General features: G+C 34.8%; 1 protein-coding gene across 6 annotated transcripts in view; it reads right to left on the reverse strand.

Moving 5' to 3' along the window:
• The window catches only part of Rps6ka3 (ribosomal protein S6 kinase A3), a 108,465-nt gene that overhangs the window by 78,158 nt on the left and 4,909 nt on the right, over positions 1–25,398 (reverse strand). For 2 of the 6 annotated variants that reach the window (XM_051141978.1, XM_051141973.1), the window contains exon 2: positions 444–500. In XM_051141978.1, coding sequence (XP_050997935.1) covers positions 444–485 — 42 coding nt within the window. In that variant the 5' untranslated portion in view covers positions 486–500. Of the gene's footprint in view, positions 1–443; positions 501–1,179; positions 1,201–6,593; positions 6,631–7,584; positions 7,679–25,398 lie in introns of all 6 variants that reach the window. The other 4 variants (XM_051141976.1, XM_051141974.1, XM_051141977.1 and 1 more) reach the window with 4 other exon arrangements.

Below are 25,398 nucleotides of genomic sequence, written 5' to 3' on the forward strand. Positions count from 1 at the left end.
TTCTTTAAAGTATGACCTTAACATGTATGTACATACAAATGAATACACACACACACACACACACACACACACACACACACAGAGAGAGAGAGAGAGAGAGACAGACAGACAGACAGAGACAGAGGACAGAGGACAGAGAGAGTGTGTCTGTGTAACCCAGGCTGGTCTGGAACTTATTATTAACCTAGGATGGAGTCAAACGTAATTCTATTGCCTCTATTTCCTGGGATTACAGGCCCATGTCACCAGATCCAGCTTTGCCATCCTTTTAAAACAAATCTTAAACAGTATTTAGAAAGGTCACTGGCATATTTTGGTACAACTAATGTGAAAGTATCAGTGAGTGCCTTATATTGTAAAATGATTGGTTTAGTCTAAAATTAAGAATAATATTATAGCATCTGATTTTCCCTCTGTCCTTTGTGACACAATATTTTACTTACAGTTTGTGGGTTAATCTCCTCCTCTCCCATAGGTTCATCCATAATTTGCTGTCCATTCTGTGAAAAGCACAGCAAGTAGAAAGTTACCAAAACAGATTTTACATCAAAATTATATGAAGATAGACAAAAAGAAAATATACCAACAAAACTCCCAACCCATCATCTAGAATCTCTCCAGCCCTAAAAGGCTTTAGTGAAGTATGACCACCATCTAAGAATGTAGGTACAACCTTGCAACAAGTTGTGTTTCATAGGTAATTTAATTATCTGAAACTATGTAAGCATTTTCCATGGAACCAAAAAATAAGATTACCTTTTCAGGTGAGCTCTTGCGCTTCATAGATAAATGCATTACAAATGGTTTTAGTTAAGCCTCACCAAACATCATTTATAATACTTTGCACAGCAAAACACATTCTAAATTCCAATTCCATTAATAATTAATCAGAGAAACTGATTAATTATTATAGAGAAAACTAAGCTCAATCTCTATATCAAAAGTAAGTTCCAGATGGACTAAACATTTAAATGTCAAAAATAAATTTAAGTAAGCATTAGAATATGGGTGAGTAATAGTTACAAGAGTAGAAATCATGAAGAAAAATGTGACATTTGCATCCATAAAAGTTATTTTCCAGACACAAGGGATTACAAAAGACAAACTGATTACAAAAAACTAAAGCAACATGACAAAGAGTTGGTACCCTTGATACATAAAGATCTTTGTTTTACAAACCTGTAAGAAAAAACGATGAACCTCAACAGAAATGAGCAATAAGGGAAAAAAGAATTCAGCCTTAGTGCCAGTCATAGAAATACATTTAACCCAAAGATACCTTTGTCTTCCAAATCAGTGATAGTTTACAAAAAGACTGAAAATAACACTCAGTGGACATGGGGGAAAGCAATCTGGGTTTATGGTGGAGAAAGTATAAATCAGCACAATCTTTCAGGAAGACAATTTGAGTCTGTATTAAAAACAAACAAATATCACACATAAAAATTTAAAGTTTCCCATCTATTCTACTTCTTTTAAAATAGACAAGTGTACAAAGATGTATATACAAGATGCTCACCATAATTTTTTTTCCAAAAAGAACTCCAAATTGGAAACCTAAATTCCTAACAACAGAGAACTAGTTAAATATAGTAATGATGCATCCATATAATGGAATACTATGTGGTCATTAAAATGATGATAAAGATGTAAATTTATTGACATGGAAAGACAGTCACATATAATAAGTGAAAAAGCAGTTTACAAAACAATATGGACTATAACAAACCCATTATAAACAAATATATACATCAAAGCATGTATATATTTGCATGGGAAAACACTCTGAAAGGATATACATCAAAATGTTAGCAGTGGCTATCTCTGAATGGCAGAATTTCAGATGACTTAAACTTTTATTTTGCTTATTTAAAATTTCTAATATATCTACAGCATCTATAATAAATATGTATTATTTGTGTAATTGAAAAATAAAAACAGTAGGGAGTGATGTCCCATGCCTATAGTCCCAGAACCTGGGATCTTGAGGCAGAAGGTCTATAAATGAGGCCAGCCTGAGTTATATAGCAAGACCACATCTCAAAGAAAAAAAAATGAACTTAAAATAATGGAATTCAGGAATATAAAGGGTCTTATTTTATTCCCTCAGTGGACAAAGCCCTCTAACTTCTTGTTGATTTATCAAATGTACTAGGATCTAAGGTAGCCATTTTGAGAGCATTACCAACTGGGAAGTGATAAAAGGCATTCCCCAGTATCACATAGGCAGATTCTCTGAACCTGAATTCTTGCCTCTCTGAAGCTTTATTTATCATTCATTCTTCATTTGTTCATTTACTCATGCTATGCTCTAGGTTCTGGCCTCAAGATTAATGTAAATATGTCACTCATCCATCCTAAAAGGACTACTGATTTAAACAGAGGGCAACTACATTCCTAGGTTAGGGGTTGTCTATACAATAATACAAAGGATAAATTGGTGCCAAAATGCAGGGAAATGGGGGGAGGTGCATATGTAAAATAAAAGCTTAATTTCCTGACACATTTTCAGAAGCTACAATATTCACACTTCTGTGTTAAGGGCATCTAAACTATTTCCAAGACAAGCCTTTTCCCCCCTAAAAGGCATCATTTTTTATTTGACTGACTACTGATTGTTTTTGATCCAATCTAGGGACCCCAAGGAAGCCTTAAGCTAGTTCTTAAGAACACTGAGTCAAAAGTCAAGTGTGTAGGTTCAAAATCTTATTCTCATGCTACCAATGATAAAGCCTTGGACAAGTTATTTAAATCACGTAAGATTTAGTTTCTGTAGATGGAAAGGGACAATTTAGAGAGCATTATTCACAGAATTGTGAAGATGAAAGATAAATTACATGAAAACCTAACTTGAATATTTAGCATTTAATAAACAATCAGCATTAGTTCTTTTTTATTATGTCCAGATACAATCATATCGCCTATGGCCAACCAACCTGCTACTTTTCCTGTATTTGTTGTCTTAGTGAATGCCACCATCTAATAATTCTATTTACCTTTCACTATTCTTTGGATTTTAGATCTCTTGGCCTAATTGGAAGTGCACTCATATTTTCCATGGGAATAGAATTTCAGAACCCTCAGCTCCTTGTAAATTTCAATGCATGCAAAACAGCCATCACAATTTTGAATTTACTTCTAAAGCAAATTGGAACAACAGGAACAGCACTGAACTTGGAATTGGTAGAGCAGTAGTAAAGAAACAGAGACCTGGCACTCATAAGCTTTATGACCTGGGGAAATTGGACTGTCTCTGAATCTATCATTTTCTCTGTTCAAATGGGGGATTATTTGCCCTGTCTACTCAAAATTGAGATAGTTCATAAGAAAGCACTTTGTCAGCTAACCATACCAATGTAAAGCACTAGGAAGATGAGACAGCTTAAGAATAAAATGATAAAACATAAATTCTTTTTGATAATCAGAAAGAGATCCCAAAACTCTTCTGTTCCACCTACATATAATTTATTTAAATTCTTTATTCCCTGTCTTCCGCTATGTTCAAATACTATGAGAACAAGGATACAGGCTCATTAGAAAGCCCACTACTAGACTGCCTCTGAAGAAACACATAAATCCTCATCGTACAGTAATTTTCCTCAGTCACAAATTTGATGTAAGATTACTAATGAATAAAGATGAATTTGCCTTTAGATTACCTGCAAAATCATAGGAAAGTAAATCTACATCCATGATTATAAAGGGCTCAAGTGTTATCTTTTCCAGAAATCTCAAGTTTCTTCAAATATTTAGGACAGATGAGACTTGTGATCCTATTTTTTGAGCATATTCTTGATTAATTTTAAAGAGTAGTATATTAAGACACATGTAATCAACATTACAACTCTTGTCAAAAATACAGAAATAAGGACATATTATTTCCCCCTTCCTAGATAATAAACTTTCATTGATGTTCACATTTGCAATATTTTGGGTATGGCTCAACGCATTACTGACATATATTAAGTTTTTTGTTGATTCAGTCCTTGTCTTTTTTTAAGATTTTATTTTTAGCTATGTGTATCTCTATGTCTGTTTGTGGGTATATACAGTATATTCAGGTGCCAACAGAGTCCAGAAGTGTTATATCCTCTGGAGTCACACACAGTTGTGAAACACCTAGCATAGGTGCTGGGAACTGAATTTGGGTCCTCTGCAAAAAAAGTCATCTTACCTATTGATCTAGCTCTCTAGACCCAACATTTATTTAGTTTGTCCTTGGTGGTGGTGAGATTACATGTGCCATAGTGTATATATGAAAGTCAGAGGCAACCTGAGGGGGTGGATTCTCCTCTTCTACTATGTGGGTCCAAGGGATTAAACTAAGGCTATCAAGCTTTCCAGCAGCTACTTTTACCTAAAGAACCATCTAGTACCCACCCATTTTTTTTTTTTTACTTATAGTACAACTTATGATATATTGAAAATATGTTGGGGCATACTCAAGATAGTACATCCTTCATCTTGAACCTGTTGCTCCTCATTCCTACAGAAAAAGGCTTACTTAAATATTTTTATTCATTTTTTCCATCTATAATCTATTGCTACAGTTTCTATAGGTTAGAATAAAAAAAAGCTATAAACCACTTCATGTCACTCACAAATGTTGATAATGTATTACCTTCTCTGAACTATTTAGCTAACAGTGAAAGTAAACATTCTAAGAAACAATTGAAGTGAAACATGATCCCAAAGGTATTCTATTCTCTAGGGTATGCAAATATTCACTGCTTTCTGAATTTAGGAAAGATTTAACTTTGAGCTTCATTATTAAAGCAAGCAAATATAAAAGCCAATATTATCCTATATACCAACTTTACACACCCCCTTTCCTACTCAACAAGAAAACCTTCATTTCAATGAACCTTTTTTATCATTCACCAAAACAAGAATTCAAACATTATTAGAAATGAATAGAAGGCTACTTTTGCAGTTAAGAAGTTTATTCCCAGTTTGAAAACTGACTCTTGGCTATCTCTAGAGACTAGGATAAACGATGACTAGTCTGACTCAATGCTGTACTTTCTACAGTTTCTAAAGATAGAGGATAGGATATACTAAACAGGAAAATACATTTATCTAATTTTAAGACAAGTACAAAAGTGTATACTGAAGGTGGACAGTACCACTTTCATATCTTAGCCATGTCACATACTGACACAGTTACCTGAACACTGGATATATTAATTAAAAATTAAAAATTTGTCTACTCATAAGATGTATATAATGCCCACTGCACAGAATATTGTAACTAGAAGGATCCATCACAAGGCAGTAAATGCTACATTTTTCCCCTTTTGCCTCAACTGATTGGGAAATGTTTCCATTTTACAGATAACTTCTGAAGAACAGGAGAGATGCCTCTCTCATCACTCACAGCAGTCCATTTCCTGCTAAGCAGGATAGAAGAAATCATTCATATGTGTGCGATTTTTCTGCACAATGTGGATGAAGAATAAGTATGGAAAAATAGTTTTAAAGTGAGGCAAATGTATTTCTCCTCTCTCATCCTACCAAAATGCCTGCCAGCCAGAAAAACTTGTAGAGCTTGGCAGATTGCATATATGCAAATATGATGTGAAATAATGGAAAAGGTTAGGAAATGCTAATCACACTTTACTTTGAAATGTGTAAAAAGTCACAAAGTAGAATCACCTACAATACAGGTTTGATCAGAAGGAAACCAGATAAAGGAGATGGTTTGCTTCAGTTTCAGCACAAGTTGTTTTCAAAATGGCTTTCAATGTTATAAACAGGGATCACTGAAGGTCATCTTGGAGGTGCAATGAAGAAAATTCAATCAGTAATTCTAAACTGAGGTTTCAGTACCTCTCAAGTATTCCCAGTGATTTTAAAGGAAATGCTGACATGTTAAAAGTTAAGACTGTTTTCTCAATTACAAATGTGTCACTCTCAGCAACCCCATCATGGAGATTATTTTGCTGCAATAGAATGTTACACCATAAAAAAAAAAAAAAAGTCACACCATATAGTCCCAGGGTGTTGTCTGATATCTCTGGAAAAATAGAAGGTAGATTTTAATAAATTCCTTGACTTTCTAACAGGAGAGCATCTGAAAGAAGTGTATTAGGACTAAGAAGTGATCTATGACGAACGAAATTTAACCTTTACCTTTGTAGGACATACCAACTACTTGCACTCTCTTACCTAGAAATGAAATGCACTTAAGAACACTAGGAGAAAAGGATTACTCATGGAGAATAACAGTCCGAAGTAACAGGAAAGGAAGAAGAAAACAGCCTGAAGCCATAGTAAATTAATACGGAGACCCAAGTTGCAGGAAGGAGCAAGGACCACTTAAAAACAACAATCCCAAAAAAACACTCTCACATTTCCACAAGTATATCTGCCTTCCAAACTCCCTGATCTCAGCAGTGGTTTTCCTTTTGAAAGTGTATGTAGCAGAATTTTCATCATAAAGGTGCTGTGCATGAGGCAGCAGAAACCTCTTTCCAACTTTGGAAAGATACCATTGTATTGTTCAGAATCCAAAGAAGCTTCTATGCAATCACATTGAAACAATAAGAAACAAGCATTTCATATTCTTAATAAGGAATGTATATAATCCTTACCAATGTGACAGGATTAAGAATCAGCTCCTCATTTATCCTAAGGAAATATCAGAGATGTGCATAAAGACTTATGTACAGTGATATTCATTATACTTTAAAATAGAAAACAATCTAAATGAGCAACAGGGGACTGGTTAAATAAATCACAATACATCTATTCATATGTAGGAACACTATGCAATGGTTAAAACCAGGGCCTAATGAAAATATGCTTGCAATATATTACACTTAAAAGGATATAAAATTGTAAGTATGGTCCCAATTCTGTACCCTCCCTCCCAATATGGGAGCATGTAACTAGCAAACACAGAACCTTATCAGCAGTTACCTGGGCCATAGGATTTTCTTCTTAGTACTGTCTTTTCAAAATTATATGCATTTATTATGTATTTTTAAAGAGAAAAAACAATAAATGTAATTAGAAAGATAGGTTATCTTCTAGTTACAGTGCTGTTATACCTGCATTATTAGCTATCTTGCTACCAAAAAAAAAAAACAAAAAACTTGCTAGTAACCATGACTGTTCTATTTTCTAGACTAGGTAGGTATATAACCTTTGATTGTATCTACACTTTTAAGTTTATGAGGGCCCTTTAAGTTTTTATTTAGTTGTTTTTCCCCCCTTGGTTCTGTTGTTGTGGTCTCAGAAAATAATGTTTAGGCCTAGATCCACCTCATGTTTTTGGAAGTGTACCCCTAAGGGAAATTCTGTTTATGAAACAAGTTATGTTGGGAATAAAGAAATAAAAACACAGTAGCCAAACTTAAGTCTGTATTGTGAATAGCAAGGATCAAAACACACACTGCAGAAAACAAAATCCATGCCACAAAGGACAAACTTGAATAAATGAAAAAAAAAAGAAAGAAAGAAAAGATTGTAAAACTATGGAAGACAGACAGAAATCTATGAATAACAAATGTTCCTAAGAAAAAACAGAGCAGATTAATCAATCAAAAGTATAAGAAAACTTTCCAGTTCTGAAAAAAATACCTGAGACTGCAGACTGAGAAGGTTCAACAGAGATCATCAACACCAAGACATGTCCTGGCAAATGTTTTTAAATTTCAAGGATAAAGATATAATCCTATAAGCATACAAGCAGAAAAATAGGTTATTTCAAAGGTACTAAAATCAAATTGACCTCAGATTTCTCCTCACAATAAAATGCCAGAAGACGATGAAGTAATGACCACAAAGAGCTAAAAGGAAACAGTTAAGAACTAAGGATTTCATACCTCACCCTAGTTTGTCAAGTTCAAAGGTGGTAGAAAATTTTTACATCTGCAAAATGTTTTAAAATGTCACCATCTTGGTAGCATCTTTTAAAATAAACTGTTCAAAGGCATACTCTAGAAGACCGTCAGGAGAATAAAGAGTTCAAGACTATGAGAAGAAGTCAGGTCTACAGGCACCAAGCTACTATCCAGGAATAATTGACTAATCCCACTAAAGGAGAATTTGGAAAATATGAATATATAATTGCTATAAGTATATAAACAATGTAAAAGAAAATTATAGTTAAGATTTGTAACCTTGGACTAAGTTAATATGAAATCAAAAGAAATAGCAGGAGAAAAATTTAATTCTCCTACTTCCTAAAATAATATTTAACAACCATTGTATTTAATTTGTATCTAATAAGTTTTAGAATACTTTGAAAAACCATACAATAATAAAATAAGTATTGATTACAGTCAAAACCACTAAAGAAGGTGATGTGTGGCAGATATACTTGATAGCCCTTAACACAAACCTAGAATAGATAAGTAAAATTACCTCTATTTCTGTTGAGGAAACCAAGTTTGGCAAATTAATTAGTGAATGGGAGAATAAGGACTCAAACCGAGGTCTTTTCAGCCCAGTAAACTTTTCTTCTGTCTTTCACAATTTTCTCAAACAAAACACTCCATAGGGAAGAAAAATTCTCAAAGAAATAATACAAAATAACAACTGTTTTAAAGGTGATGTAAAAATTTTCAAGTGTCTAATTAAAACAAATTGACTAAGAATGTAATGATATTAGGGTTGTTTGTTTGTACTGCTACAGGCAGAATCCAGGAACTCATACAAGCTAGGTAAATATTCTACTACAAGGCTACATCTATAGTCTTCTTATTACTTTTTATTTGGAGACAGGGTCTTACTAAGTTGTCAGACCTGAACTTGACCCCATTCTACAGCTTAACCAAGCTTTGTACCTCTTCCTGTCTCGGTTTCCCAAGTGGCCTGGCTTAAAGGTTTGAACCATTAACCCAAGCCCCAGAATTATGTTCATGTGTGATAATGATATGGCATTGTTTTAAGGCTTCCTTTTTTAAGAAATATGATGCAAATATTTACATTGGAGTTGATGTAGCTAGGATTAGCTTCAAAATAATTCACTAGAGATGGGGTGAAGAAGTGTGTGTAGGGAGTTTGTGGGAAAGAACCAGTAGAAATAAAACAGTGGGTCATAAATTGGTGATTTTTAAGGCTGTATTCTTAGAAAAATGACGCTTGACTATGCTACTTACACTGTTCTGTGTGTGAAATGCTTCACATGGAAAACTGTAAATAGGCTTACATTTTTTTCTAAGAAGGGAAAAAAATCCATTATTTACTGTCAAAGAAACGAGGTGGGTACAGAAAACTGTATAGAAAAAGAATGCAGGCAACTAACTTTTTGCAGTTCCAAGAATTGAACCTACACTTTCATACATGCTAGGCAAGAGTTCTAATATTGAACTATATAATCTCAAAACACTTTGTACAATTAATATATACATTTTAATAAAAATGGAAGCAGGTATTTGTAACAATAATATTAAACATAAATTCTAAGACAAAGAACCTTTAAGGAGATTATAAAGGTCATCTGGACTAAAGATGCCGTTACTGAATGCATAGTAGTAATATTTGCTATCATTTACTGAGCTCTTGTCCACTAGGCAGATACTAATTCTTATTATCTCTGATGCTTCTAACAATTTTGAGAGACATTATCATCAATTTACAAATAAAAAAATAGGCCAAGATGGATTTGTCAATATTTTTAACTAGTCTCAGCAAAATGCCTGGCACATAGTACATGCTCAATAAATACTTGGTTAACACATGAGAAAGTCCAATATCTTGTCCAAGGATAAAAATAGGGCCCACATTTAGACTCAAACCTAAATTTAACCCTTCTGCTTTTTTAATCACAAAAATATTTAAATAATGCTCCATTATAGCAAGAGTACAGATGTATAATTCCTCTGTGTATGTTGCTTTACTTTTCGGGTCTTATATAATTAACATGTGTTACTTTTTAAACACAAAAATAATCAAATAGTAAATGCATGAAAGTACTGAACATTTCAGTGGATTAAACAAACCACAATACAAAAGCAGATGTATTAGAACTATAACATGAAATAAATGGAAGCAAGGGAGTTATGAAAACTTTTAACATATGAGCATCAACTAAAATAAAAATAGAATAAGGACAATCTTTTGTTATAATTTATACTAGGATAGATAAATACCACATTTTAGAGTAAAATAGAATGTAAAAAGACTAAGGACTCTTAAATATCTGAAAAGTTATTAAAAGTGACTATATTCTAAGATGTAAGGTAAATCTAAAATTTTCAATATTTATTTGTAATTATATATAGATATAGATATAGATATGAGTGTTTGTGTGTGTGTATGTATGTATGTAATATAAACTGGAGTTACAGATGATTGTAAGCACTCTAACAATCAGTGATGAGAGCTGAACTTGGGTCTTCTGAGCCATATCTAGCCTCTAAAACTATTTTTAAATGTATTGATTTTATATGCTTGTGTGCACATGCTCTCATATGTACATGCCACAGCACATGTATGGAGATCAAAGGACAAACTGTTGTTGTTCAATTTCTCTTTCCAGGGATCAGTTGCGTTGTTAGGTTTGGTGACAAGCACTGTTACCCAGTGAGCCATCTCAAGGGCCCTAAATCTAAAACCACTAAAAACAGGAATCATATATTTTCCATGGTTATGAAAAATTAAACTAGAAAAACCTATAGCAATCACCCAGAAATTAATGTTCTTCTAAATAACCATTGGGCTAAGGAAATAAATAGTAGCAACTATCACTTATTCACTGCCTAGCTCTTAAAAATTATAGTACTAGCTGTATTACACGTTACGTTACATGTCCTATAATTTATTTGCAATTGTTAATAAACCATCATGTATGATGTTATGTATAGTAGAGATGAAGAAAGGGTGAGGGTAATTTGTTTAAAATCACAGCTACATTTTGTAAATAAAGTAACTGAACCAATGTCAAAAGGCAAAGGGCCTGGTAAACACACTTAAGCAGAAATGCTGCTGTTATGTAATTGTTTGAATTGACATCCAGGTGTGCTTATTTATCTCTTTGCATAATTTCATAATAAAATGGAGAAAGCTAGAGTCCTTTAATACAACATATTCTGAAAATAATCACTTTGTAAACATAAAGGCATGATTTATTTTTCTAACATTTTACTGTTGAATATATTTCAACTCATATTATCTCCTCAGAAGTGTTTCTATAATCTCTTCTCAATAGGGTCATAAAAAAATAGAAAAATAACACACAGCTAGATAAAGGAAGGAATCAAAAGTAAACATGATTTTCTGTCAAATTTATTGCTAAAAATGAGTGTGATCTTGGAAAAGTCACTTGAGGGCATATTTATTTACAGTCCTCAGAGTTTTATGGAACATTGGCCAGTTTAGATGTGAGAGCCTGCCATAGACTATGGGGAAGTCCCTAAGCATGAGGGCTCCCTCAGCTTGAAAATGTTATAATCCTTTGATTTTAAAAACTAAGTCAGAGGTCTCTGGAGCAAGCATAATGATTTATTTAAGCGGTTTCCAGGGGCTCAAGAAACCTTCCTATCCGAATGAGAAACACCATTACACTTGTATCAAAGGCCAAACTTTTCTTTTGGGTTGATTGCAGCAAAATCACCTGAAACTCTATTTTCACACTATATGATCATTAGTGTTTTTGGCTTTTTCTAAACATTTTTCTAAAATCAGTTTATCTTGTACTTTTACCCAAAAAGTGCCTCCCCCTTTACAACTTTTTTTCAAACAATGTATTTACATTGCTTTTTAAAAAAAATGATCTGTTTTCCTGCGTGGATTTTAGGTAAGATGTTTAAGGCCAGAGCTCTTCCTTAGTATTTGATATTTCCGTTTTTTTTTTTTTTTTTAAGTTGACAGGTGCTGCATTTGTACCTGCTATAGTCAGCTGGGCATATTTGAAAAGCCTTTCTGGATTCTCTGCTTTGTCCCACAGATCAATGTGTTTATTCCTTTGCCAATACAATAGTCTTTTGCTTTCTGAAAGAATATAGTAAATCTTAAAAATCATGTGATTATGGGGTTATTTTTGAGACAGGTTCTCACTATGTAGAAGCTGGCCTTGAACTCAGAGACCCACCTGCCTCTGGCTCTCCAGCACTGAGATTAAAGGTGTCTACCAACATGCCCAGGCACTCCACTTTATTAAATACTGTAGTTCTTTTAACTTTCCCACTTAAATCTGAGATAAACGTGTGCTCAGGTTTTTTAGTTGAATTGGGGGAAGTTACTACCTCTAATGCGTTCATTCTTCCGATCTGTGAACCTATCTAGTCTCCATTTATTTTGACATAATTAGGAAATTTTAATTTTCAGTACATAAATACTACCTATAATTGATACTATAATTTGAAGTTCCTACACGTTACGTAAATATACACACATATTATGTGTGTGTGTGTGTGTGTATATATATATATATATATATATATATATATATATATTTTATTCTTGTATGCTGACATTGTGTTCTTTTTTCTTTTTTTTATGGGTTTTCGAGACATGGTCTGTGTTAGCCCTGGCTGTCCTGGACTTGCTTTGTAGACCAGGTTGGCTTTGAACTCACAGCAACTCACCTGCCTCTGCCTCCCAAGTGAGTGCTGGGATTAAAGGCATGCACCACCATGCCCGGCCTGACATTGTATTTTATAACCTTGATGAAATCACTTAACTTGAATGTTTGGCAGATTTCCTGAGATTTTCACTGAAGAACAACGTGCCTGCAACTAGTAGTCTTATTTCTTCCTTTTGAAAGTGCGTGTGTGTGTGTGTGTGTGTGTGTGTGCGTGTGTGTGTGCGTGCGCGCGCGCACACCCACTTGTGCCAACCATGGACAACATATGGAGTTCAGAGGACAATTCCTGCAGTTTTCTCCTGGCATTTGAGCTAAGGCTTCCTTTGTTGTTTCTGCTATGCTCTGTATGCTAGGCTAGCTGGCCCTGAGCTTCTGGGCAATTCTCCTGTGTTCACCTCCCACCGTGGCACATAAGTTGGGGAATTACAGATGTGTGGCGTTACATGGGTTTGGGGGCTCAAAGTCAGGCAGTGAGGCTTTCAGAGCAAATACTTTTACTTGCAGAGCTAACTTGCTGGCTCTTCCTCCTTCCTCTCAAGTTGATCTGCCTCTTGCCTCCTCTCCCTGTCTATTTTGCTATAAGACCTTGTAGACCATGCTGAACAATAGTTGTGAGAATGGACATCTCTATTGTATGTATGGATTTTAAAAACAAAACAGATTTTTATTTAATTTTGTATTTAGCACATGTCAACTATGGGGTTTTCTCATTCTTCATCAAGCTGAAAAACTTCCCTTCTGTTTGCCCAGTTTTCATCCTAACTGTTTAATTTAGCACTTTGTAATTTCTGCATCAACTTGTGATTTTTCTTTAATTTTTAAAATGTTTGGACTATCTTCAATTAAAACTTCTATTTCTGGAGTCAACCCCACCTGGTTATGCAGCATGAGGCTTTATTGCTGGGCTTGAGGCTAATATTTTGTTAAGGATTCTGTATGTATGTTTTTATGGCACACTGGTCTGGAATTTCTGTACTGCCTTTGAGTCTTAGTATCTAACAAGCCTCATATGAAATGTTCTCCTCCCCCTCTATTTCCTGGGAGAAACTGTAGAATTCATGTTGCTTCTTTCTTCTTGATGTTCCAAGTTTTCTTCTTTTACCATTTTCTTCCTGTTTGAAGAAACTCCTTTAGCCAATTCTCTAAGAGTCTGAAAAAATTTCTTAGTTACCCTATACCGGGAACTACTCTGACTTTACCCACATTCCTAAAGAATATTTTCACTGGATTTAGAATTCTAGGGTAACAGTTCTTCAGAGTTCAAAAAATGCTGCACTTCTCTAGAGTCCAATGATGCATCACCGGCATGTTAATCATTCTCTATAGGTATGAGCGCCATTCTCACCAGCTGCTTTAAAGACTCTCTTTAATTTTCCAAGTCGCTAGCGGGGCATGGTGGTGCACACTTATAATTTCAGCTCTCAGGGAGGCAGAGGCAGCCCAGCCTGGTCTGCGAAGTCCAGGACAGCTGGGGATACAGAGAAATCCTGTCTCAAAAATTTTATTTTCCACATTGCTTTTAAATTGCTGTAAACGATACATGAGACTTAACTTTCTGGATCATGTTAAGTGTACAGTTCAGCAGTGCTAAGTGATAGTCACATTGCTGTGCAACCAATCTTGCAAAATTGAGATTCTAGGCCCACTAACCATAACTTCTTGTTTCTAAAGGACTGATTTGATGACTCAGGGAATGGATTACTTTGGGCTTGTTTGTGGTCAAAACAGACTCTGGAATCTGGAGGACTGTACCTTTTGTCTGTTTGGAGAAATTTCAACCACTAAATTTCTTTAGGTGACTCGTCTTTCTATGACTCTTATAACATGAATTTTAACTCTTTTTAAATGCCCTGTTCATTCTCCTCCTGGTTAAATTTTTGTTGTTCACAATAGGTGGGTAATTTTTCTTTGAGGCAGAATCTTGCACTGTTACTTAGGCTGGCTAAGAACTCAAGCAATCCTTCTGCCTCAGCCTCTCAAATGCTGGGATTATGAGTGTATACTATCATACCCAGTTAGATGGGAGGTAATCTCTCTTGCTCTGCCTTCAATATTATGATTTTTCATCATCTCTACCCTTATTGATTTCACACTCAGTTTATTTCACTCAAATTTTTCAGTTTTAAATTTTTATTCATCTCTCCTTTATATCTTCTATTTTTTTCTGAAACACAAATTTCATTTAACTGTTTGTATTTACTCACTTTAAAAAACTGCTGCTCTAAAATCCTGACCAGGTAATTAATTCTAACATCTGAATCATCAGTAGTACTGTCTGCTGACTTTTCAAATTTATATCTTTTTCATGGTTCTTGATGCATTTTTTAAACTGTATGGCAAGCATTTTAACTGGATCCTATTTAATGTACTTAGGTAGGCAGTCCCTTAGTATATATGTTCTCTGGACACTAACAAGACTACTCAAGAACAGTGGAACAATGTTATTGCAGATTTATTTCAGTATATGCTTGGTTCCAGAGAGTGAGCTACCAACCTCTAAACACCTTGTTGCTTATGATCAGGGCTCTGGAAAAGCAAGGTTGACTCATATTTCTTTGTTCATCAAGTAAAGACCCAAGGGCCTATATTTTCAAGGAGTTCCTCAAGATTTTAAAAAGAGAGGAACAGAAGTAGTGATATCTAACTAGCCTTACTATCTTCCAGACAGTGGGGCTGTGTGCTAAGCCTCACTGACATTAATTAGTGTGTGTGTGTGGGGGGGTGAGAAACAGTTGAGAACTCTTGCCTCCAATATACTCTGCCTGACTAATGCTGGGGAGAAGGTACAAGCTCAGGATTAAATAGCCCTGCCTCCCACTACTTTAAGTCTTACTATTTGGGGTTTGTGGTGGAAGCTCAACTAACTGTTGACAGTACACTGAGAAGAGCACAACTTCCTTTTACAAGGGTAGGGTAGTAAGAAACCAGCTTTCCTAACAGTCTGCAAAAGTCACCCAGCAGAGGGAACCAAAGCACTGCCCTTTTTTTCTTCACAGCAAGGAATGGGTAATTAGGACCTAATTTCCTTAGCCAACACTCTTGGGCTGGAGAGGCAGAACACTGCCATTTGTTTCTTGGAGGTGGAATAGGACACTCCTATCAGCATTTGGATAGATTAGAATGAGAACTGCCAAGAAGGTTTAGTCTTACTGAGTTACTGTTTCCCTGTTTGGCAAAAGAGAATTGAGTTTTCTTTGAACACTTTTTTTTTTGGGGGGGGGGTGCCTGGTAGTACTTTAGCATCTTGTCTGTGATATATGGGAATCAGTAAGAAAACCCAGAGACCTCATGACTTGTACTACTTATAGGTTCCAAGGTCCTCAGGCAATCTGCCTTCTTTTTCCACTACTCCCATTATTCCTGGTCTTTATTTGTTGAGTTTCAGCTGGAAGGGAAGTCCTGGGAGCTTATAGGGCTTCTCCATCTTGGCAGAACCAGGAGTTTCTTCCAAGTGATATTTGTATTGAAAATGACATTTGTTTTCTAGTTTTCACATCATTAAAATTGTACTATGGAAAGTTGTTACATTATAACAGATTATAATTTACCTCTAACTATCCAATTACATCTGTTTTTACTTCTGGCCAATTTATTCTATTTTGGCTGTCTGTCCAAACAATTAGGTATTTTTAGACTATAATAATCCAGAGGAAACAATTCTACTTAATTCTTTATCACCTAGTACTATATTTCACACACACAAGAGGAAAAGAACATTTAAAAACTAATTTACACATTCTTTTTTATTGATGCAAGGCATATTTTATTTTTAACTAGCCTAAAATATTTCTCTTTAAACAACGCCTTCTTTTACCAATACCAACATGCACTGTGGTAGTCATTCCTCTTTAATTATACCAATTGTTAGCAGGAACTTGAAGGGAAGAAGCTAAGGACAGAGTTCACTGAGATGGGAGTCTTAAAAATAATTCACTTAATATACTGACTTAACATTTAACTTCAGAGATTTTTTTTTAGATTTATTGTTCTGATTATCAACATAGTCCTACACTTTTGTTTTTGTTTGTTTGTTTGTTTTACGAGACAGGGTCTCTCTGTGTTAGCCTTGGCTGTCTTGGACTTGCTTTGTAAACTAGGCTGGCCTCGAACTCATAGTGATCTGCCTGTCTCTACCTCCCAAGTGCTGGGATTAAAGGCATGCGCCACCATGCCTGGCCTCACTTTTGTTTAAAAAACAATTGAGTGTCCAAGACCAAAGGAACTATTCACTGCCTCTACCCTCAACTACTGTTATAGTTTTCTATAACTAATCTATAGCTCCATGTAGGGTTATTCAAGGAACTCTGTTTCTGCTCAGATAAAGTATAGCAGGTAAAGATGTATCCTAAAGCATGTTCATAGGACCTAGGCCTTTATGAACCCAACGGAAAAGCCATTTTTTTAAAGAAATTTTGTATTTATTACATATAAAATGAAATTTGGAATACAGACATATAGGGCACTTTCCTCTTCTCTACAGAAATGCCCAAATCAAAAACACAAATTAGGACAAAAAACAAACAAGCAACAACAACAAAACACAAATAGAACTATCCTTAATACCATTAGTTACTTGGAAAATACAAATAAAAACAATGAGCTTCTTTACTAACTACAGTTTGGTAATTCCTCAAAAATGTTAAATGTAGATCATGTAAGTCCATAATTTTACTTCTAGATATGTTAGATAATTGAAAACATGTTCACACAAAACCTTTACTCAAAATGTCGTATCATTGGGCTGGAGAGGTGGCTCAGTGGTTAAGAGGGGTCCTGAGTTCAATTCCCAGCAACCACAGGGTGGCTCACAACAATCTATAATGTGATCTGATACCCTCTTCTGGACTGCAAGTGTAACATGCAGGCAGAGCACTGTATACATAATAATAATTTTTAAAAATTCATATCATTATTCACAATAATAAAAAAGTAAAAATTTGAAATGTCAAATTCCATCAGATGGCGAGTAAACAAAATGTGGTATACTTACACAATGTGGGGGGAAAATGGAGCACTGACACATTCTACACAACATGGATGAGCCCTGAAAGCATCATGGTAAGTAAAGACAAAATATATACAAAGGCCACATGTTGTAGGATTCCATAATATGAAATGTCCATAACAGGTAACTCTATAAAGATAGAAATTAGATCAATGGTTGTCAGTGAGTGTGGAAAAATATGACAGTCAATGAGTAGAGCATTTCTTTTTTTCTTTCTTTCTTTTTTGTTTGTTTGTTTGTTTTTGGTTTTGAGCCAGAGTTTCTCTGTGTAGCCTTTGCTGTCCTAGACTTGCTTTGTAGACCAGGCTGGCCTCAAACTCACAGAGATCTATCTGCCTCTGCCTCCCAGGGTGCGCCAGCACACCTGACCAAAGCTTTTCTTTTTGGAGTAATGGCATGTTGTATAATCAGAGAGTAATAATGGATGCATAATTTTGTGACTATAGTTAAGAGCAAGTCACTGTCTGTGTTGGTTAATTTTTGTCACCTAGATACAAACCAGAGTCACCTGGACAGAAGAGACCTCATTTGAGAAACTGTTTCTATCAGATTGGTCTGTGGGCATGTCTGTGAGGATATTTTCTTGACTAATGATTGATGTGGGAGGATCCAGCCCAGTGTGGGTGTGGTCACCCCTGGGTAAGCAATCCCAGGTTATATAAGCAAACAAGCTGAGCAAGCTATAAAAAGCAAGCCAGTAGAAAGTGTTCCTCTATGGTCTCTGCTTTATTTCTTGCCTGAGTTCCTGCTCCAACTTCCCTCAGTGACCAGGACTTCCTTCAATTATCAGGATATGTAAGCCAAATAAACCCTTTCTTCCCCAAGGTGGTTTTGGCTAATGTTTTATGATAACAGAAAGCAAATTAGGACACATACTTTATAAAGGTAAACCTTTATATAGGTAAACCTATAGTTTCTACTTCAATTAAAAATTAAGGTCATTGCACTGTTTAAAAGTCTAATGAAAGAATCTACTGATTGCAAAACTTTGAAATATTTTCTTATACTACAGCAATATAACTTTTAAAAATTGTTTTCCTTCTTTTATTTTATTTTTGAGTTGAATCAGATCCTACTTCCTGGCACTTTGAAGGAAATATCTTATAGACTTCCCCTCCTGGAAGTAGAAATAAAAAATCAGCAGGTAATGATTTGTTTAAAAAACTGCAAACATGCTTCTATAAGGAGAGCTGCTAAGTAATGTTTAGACAGCGTCCTTCCCCACTTCAAATACAAGACACTTTGTTTCATTGGTAACATAGCTGTTTAGAAATCTCAAGGCATTTTCCCATTCTACTCTGGACAGCCTTAAAAAAGCTGTATTGCAAAGCAGGGTTAATTTTTACTGACTTTTCTAACTACATAAACATTGGCTCTATTAAGAACAACACTCCTAGTTCATGCCAGGATCATGTCCTCCATTGGCCTTCTCAGTTAGAGGGCTTCCCATACATGAGAAGGTGTCCATCTTTCTGGCATTAACCTTAGATTCTCACAGATACAGCCACTTACGCAAATCACCTGGATACTTTCTGCACTGTAGATGATTTCATCTAGTTCTCAGTTCAAGCAGCCCAACCCAGAGGAGATTCAATGCAATTTGCATTCTGTGAGACTTGGGTTTGAACTGTTGCCCGTTTAATAGCTGTGGAATCCCATGAGCAGTTTACCTCCCCCCTGGCTTCAATTTGCCCAGTTTTTAAGATAAGAATAATTATATACCTCATTCCAGTTAATATATATTGAACACCTAATCAAATGTGCACTCAGTAAACTTGAGTGTCCACAGTCACTTATGAGAGAAAGAGTAGTGACCTTGACATACTCCACACTATTATACTATTTGATTACAGGTAGGGTTGTTCCAAAGTTCCTTCTTTACACTAAGGACTGGTTGAATTTTCCAAATTTACAAACTAAAGTTAAGGCAAGATGACTTTAGTATTCTGACAAAGCAAACAAGGTTAAAGTTAACAAATAGAAGAAAAAATTGAGTTTTTACATGGTGGCTCTTTTAAAATGTCTATTTAAGACAGCTTTGAAATGATCACTTTTAAATTAATGTATGCTGTGGATAGAAAAATGAATTTTAGTAAAATGGAACATTCTGAACAGGTCTATTTGTATTTAAGAGAGTGTTCAACTACATAGCCCTTGCTGTCCTGGAACTCAGAGATCTTTCTGCCTCTGCCTTCCTACTAAGGTGTGCACCACAACACCTGGCTAGGTCTCATTTTTCATAAAGTAGGGGTAAATTGTTCTTAGCTTCAAAATTCTATACTAAATTAAAATGTAAGAGTTGCACGTTCCAAGGCACTTAAGCCCATTTTTTAAGTGGCACAGTAGAATATACAGATGATAATATTTTAAGTCTCCATGAGCATTTTTTCACTCAATAATACAGAATATAATTATGTACTTTTCTGTCTTATTTTTATTCTTCTGCATTTCTGTCCACAAGCTCAGTCCATAAGAGGAAACTTATCATTGGAACATTTTGATAGCTAAATATTCACATTGCTTCAATAGGAAATGCCACCAGAAAAACTCCTGAAGAGCAGAATGGTAAATTGTGAGTATACGTCACTTAAGGAGGCTTATAAAAATTTATCAGTATAGGAAACAGTTGATTGTGAAAAACATGTATCATATGTATTTTATTTAGAAAAATGTCTTAGCCAGTTCATTTCAAAATACAAATGAGTAGAATGGAAAACTGAACAGTGACCTAGAAGGAAAAGGGGTTCTATTTGTACAAATCCTATTATCTATGAAAGCACTTAAATACATAGTAGACATTAAATACAAGTGACTATTTAAATTAAAAATTCAGGGCTGGGATGTAGCTTAGTGATAGGGCTGTTACCTAGCATATGTGAAGTCCTATGTCTCATCCCCAGAATAATTCTTCAGTCCCAGAAGACTGTTATTTCAAGTGTGTAATAGCCAATCACTAACACTGTGTTTAACAGTGCTGAGCTACAAGTTTTGATTTTATAAAATAATGTGTGTGCGTTTGTGTTCATACTTGTGCAATTGGGAGGGGGGGCTTTGAAAATGTATGTAGATGCCCACAGAAGCCAGAAGAGGGTGACAGATCCCTTGGAGTTGGAGTTACAGGTGGTTGGTAAGTCTCTGGGTGCTAGACACTGAAATCCAGTCTTCTGGAAGAGCAACAGATCCTCTTAATGAAGAGTGTAGTATGGATAAACCAAAGTGCACATGTGGAAATCGGAGGACAATCTCTGAAGGTCCTCCTTTTACCTTTGAGACTGTCTCTCTTGTTTCTCCCCTGCATAAGCCAGGCCATGTGGCCCTTAGTTTTTCCAGGGGATTCGCCCTGTCTCTGCCTTCCATCTCCCAGTAGGAGTGCTAGAATTACAAATGCTCATGCTACAAATCTGGCTTTTCATTGGGTTCTGCAAATTCAAACTCAGGTCTTCACGTTATATGGCAAGTGTTTTTATCCACTGAACCATCTCCCCAGATCTGTTTTTTTCCCCTCCAGTTGAGATGTCTCATGTAGCTCAGGCTGGTCTCAAACTTGATATGTGTAGTTCAGGATGACCTTGACTCCTGCTCAGGCCTCCACCTTCCATGCACTTAGCATTACATGCAAGTACTACTATGCCCAGCTAACTTCTTCTAAAAAGCAAATCTTTGTTATTTTATAGTGTTAAAAAATATTAAGTGTTAAAAGTGTTTTTAAAAAAGTCACCTCTTTCCCCAAATGTAAAGAAATAAATAGCATTTAAAGTGTGAGGATTTTACTGTAGGCTTTAATGATTTCTAGAACAAATATTTTTCCCCAACCACTGTATGTAAGATGCAGTTTAATTTATTAGTGCCAAAGTGGTCTTTTGCTTCAGGCTGTCACTTGACACCTGCTTCTAACACATATCATAGGACTGAACTAAGTTTCCTGTAACAAGCTTTGGGAACCAAAGGATTAGAACTAAGCCCACAGAAATCTAGATGACCAGGTCAGATTTAAAGATCATCCTATGTAAGATGGTGATACAAAATTCAACTTTTATGGCCAGCAAAACATAATTAACATCTAAAGTGGAAAAACTCTCTTAACTTACTTTGGCTATGACATTATTACTATAGGAGAGAATGAAGAAATCTAAAAGTGCTTTTGTGTAAATAATATTTGGGCAACCAGCAAAATCTTCCAAAAACAAAACTGGACTCACAGTGTGGGAAACCTGACTCTCTGTGGGGAGAAAAGCTAGCTTTCTCCTTTACAGCTGCCTGGTCATCACTTCATTTATATTCTATTTTCTAGCTACCATCTTTAAAGGAAGGCAATAAATAATTGAGCCATTTTCTTATGGTATACCAAAACAAGAATTACCATTTACTATTAGGTAATATGTCTAGTAAATACCCGACCCTCTAGATATGTCGACACCACCCTGTAGCTTACCTAAGTCTCTAGATAACTGAATTATCTAAAGATGATGTCAAGTTGCAATACCAAAAGGGTGGATGCTCCTGCTCTACATGGTAGGCAGAGCCTAACAAAAGGTTGAGAATGTTTTTACATTGTTTGGTGAATTTAAAACATGAAGTCAAAATATTCCCATGTTCAAAATGGCTCCATCTAAATATTATTAACCCTAGTTTTCTACCCTATAGTAACCACAAGTTAGAAGCAGTTAATTGTTAAAAAGGAGAACGTGAGGTGGCAGGGAGATCGACAGAAGAATAAAATGGCAGATCGTAAAACAAAACAAAACAATTTTAATAAAAAGTTGGACATGGTGGTGCGCACCTATAATCTAAACACTTGGGAAGCTGAGGATAGAGGATCAGCAGTTCTAGGCCAGCCTAGTCACACAGCATATTTGAGGCCAGCTTGGACTACATTGAGGCCTTATCTGAAAAATGGAAAGAAAAAAAACTTAAAGACTATGAATACCTGAAAAAAAGTTAGAGGAAGTTAATGTGGGGGGTCATATAGTAGAGGCTTGATATTAAAGAACTATATAACTAATGACTACTAAATATTGAAAATAAATTTTAAAAATTATATTGTTTTTAACATTTATTTCTTTCCTGGCAGAGGGGGCACAAGCATGTCATGGTGCACATTTGCCATGGTGTACATGTATGGAGATCAGAGGACAACTTATATGAGTTGGTTGTTTCTTTCTTCTATATGCATCCCAGGATGTACTTGAGGCTTGGCGAGTAAGCATTTATACCCAGTGACACATCTTGTTGGCCTTAAGTTGTATTAAAAGTTTAGTTCACTACTGAGTTGGAAATTTATTGTACGACAAAATGAAAAATTTCTTGACAAAGCCAAAAGCTTCAGAATAGTCAATTAAAAATAGGAGTTCTTTTCCGGGCAATAATGAATCAAGTTACAAGCTATTGAACTTTCTAAAACTGTTCCGCGTAAAACACCTGTGTTGTTTGAGATTCCAGTAGGTGGTTCATAAAAACAGGGTTCTGACATCAAGTCTCAAATACTGTTTTTCTTGTTTTATAATGACAGGATTTCATTACATACCTCTGGCCCATGTACTGTTTCACAGTTTCACTGTATATATCATCTTAAAAGTTCTCAAAAATTATGCAGTAAAGATACTCTACATTTTTTAAACTTACTGATGTAATGTGCTCTTTGGGGGGGGGGTTGGTTGCTGGGGGTCTTCCCCCCACATACACACACCTCCATTAATGACAACTCCAGAGCATCTGGAGACTTTTAAAACAGTGTCTCTAGAATCTTCTCTGGAAATACTCTATAGTATTTCAAGTTTGATAATACCAATACCACACAACAGACAAAATCCAAAGGGTTACATTTCTAGACAGGAAATCCTATTGATTCATGGCCTATTTAATAACCAAAATAAATGTACTTATAATAATGGGAAGGGAAGTGTGCTATATTAATTTCCCTAAATGTAAAATGAACAAGAACTGATTAACCCTAGATTATGAAAAGATGTATATATCTTGTTTTGTTACATGTTGGGAAATTAAAATTGTATCTATTAATGCTATATATTAGCTTGAACCATTTCTGTACAGGCTATCCTGTATTTCACTGATAAGACACCATCATTTGTAAGGCCTACTATCATTATATTTATCTTTAAGGGAAAAAAATGCATGTTACTTTATGACACACCTTCTGATTTGAAGGTTTTAAGATGTGAACACAATTTTTTGTCCTCCTTTTCCTTACAAGTCCTTATGATGCTCTTTATTAGTTTTTATTCTTTAAAGATAATATTTAAAAAGAACAATACAAAAAGGACAAGATTGAAGAGATTTTGGTTTATCTTACCCTTGTATTCAGATATTGCAATGATTGTTTTAAAGAATCAACTAAATAATTTTACCTGTTTTACTTAAATCTGGAAAAAATATCCAAGACAGTTCTTAATGAGTAATTTATAAGTATATTTAATAAATACAAGTCATAGATTATACAATTACTTTGATTCCATTATCACTTTATTTAATCCTCATTACAACTCTGAAGTCAGTATTTTTATACTTAGTTGAAGATACAAGGATAGACAGAATAAATATCCTTGATATGGTTAAAATGTTAAGAGACAAGGCCAGCAGTTAAAATATTGGTCTTTATGGTTCCAAAGTTTTTTTTTTTTAACCATTTTAGCATGAAACAAATAATCTGACAGTTACTTCTAAGTTTCAAGGTGACAAAGCTGAACTTCCTAATAAATAGTAACTAGTGAATTCACTTAAATAGATCAAATACACTAAATGATCATTACATGGTATATGAGCATCATTTCTGAACTTGTTCTATAATACGTGCAAGGTATATTTACTGAATGTACTTATTTTGTTGAATCTTGATGCTTTACTTAGCAAATAAGATTTATTGTTTATATTTTTCCTTTGTGTTTATGCTTTTTGGTATTAAACTGATAAATTAGACTATCTGAGCAGCTGATGTTTATTCCAGATTCATGGTACAAGTAACTACATTAAATCTAATCATTCATTTTTCCTATGAATTCAGAGAATGGGATTTAAATACACACAGCCATATTTTAATGCTTAAAATGTATTTTTCACTAAAATATATTAGCAATTGAACACTATTATATTTAAGCATTATTAGAGACACAACTATATGTTAGTGTCCTTCATTACAATCTGAACCATTATACTTATGCGTAATTTGAGACACAATCTGTAATGAGTGATTAGGCCCCTCTGACTTCACTCATCATTTATAGACTGGCATTACACATGTCCTTGAACATGGAAGGATAGAGCAAATCTTGCTACTGTGACAATGGTATGTTTTTGTCTTTGTTTTTTAGTAGATGATAATTAATGGAAAACTTTAAGAACAATTCTGCAATTTAGACTTCAGGATATCTGGGTATACTTCTCTTTACTTAATAACTTACCAAGTCAAGTCCATGGTTCAGGAGTGCAAATCTAAATTATGTCATCTTCCTTATATAAAATTAGGATATATTTATTGTGATTTCCATAAAAAGCCAAATGTGCCTATACTTGCTTCTTTGAATAAGTATTTTTATCTCTTTAAAGTTCAAAGCAATATGGTGAGTTTCACATTTTAGATACAATTTACTAATACAGGATGTGACTGCCAAAATAAAGGAGGTTTCTAGATTTTCAAAAACTGCTGTCCTGTATCAGAATCACTGAAAACAATGAAGTATTCAGTAATGTGTCAGTTACTTGACAGTTGGCATGAAGCAATACCTGTCCCCACCTTAGATCTTCACTTAGGTGAAAACAAAAAAACAAAAAACTGAAAAGTGGTAAAAATGAAACAGAAAAGGAAAAAAAATTAATAAAACACTTGTTCAAAATCAATCATCAG

The sequence above is a fragment of the Acomys russatus genome, chromosome X, assembly GCF_903995435.1.
Source record: "Acomys russatus chromosome X, mAcoRus1.1, whole genome shotgun sequence".
NCBI classification, from domain to species: Eukaryota; Metazoa; Chordata; class Mammalia; order Rodentia; family Muridae; genus Acomys; species Acomys russatus.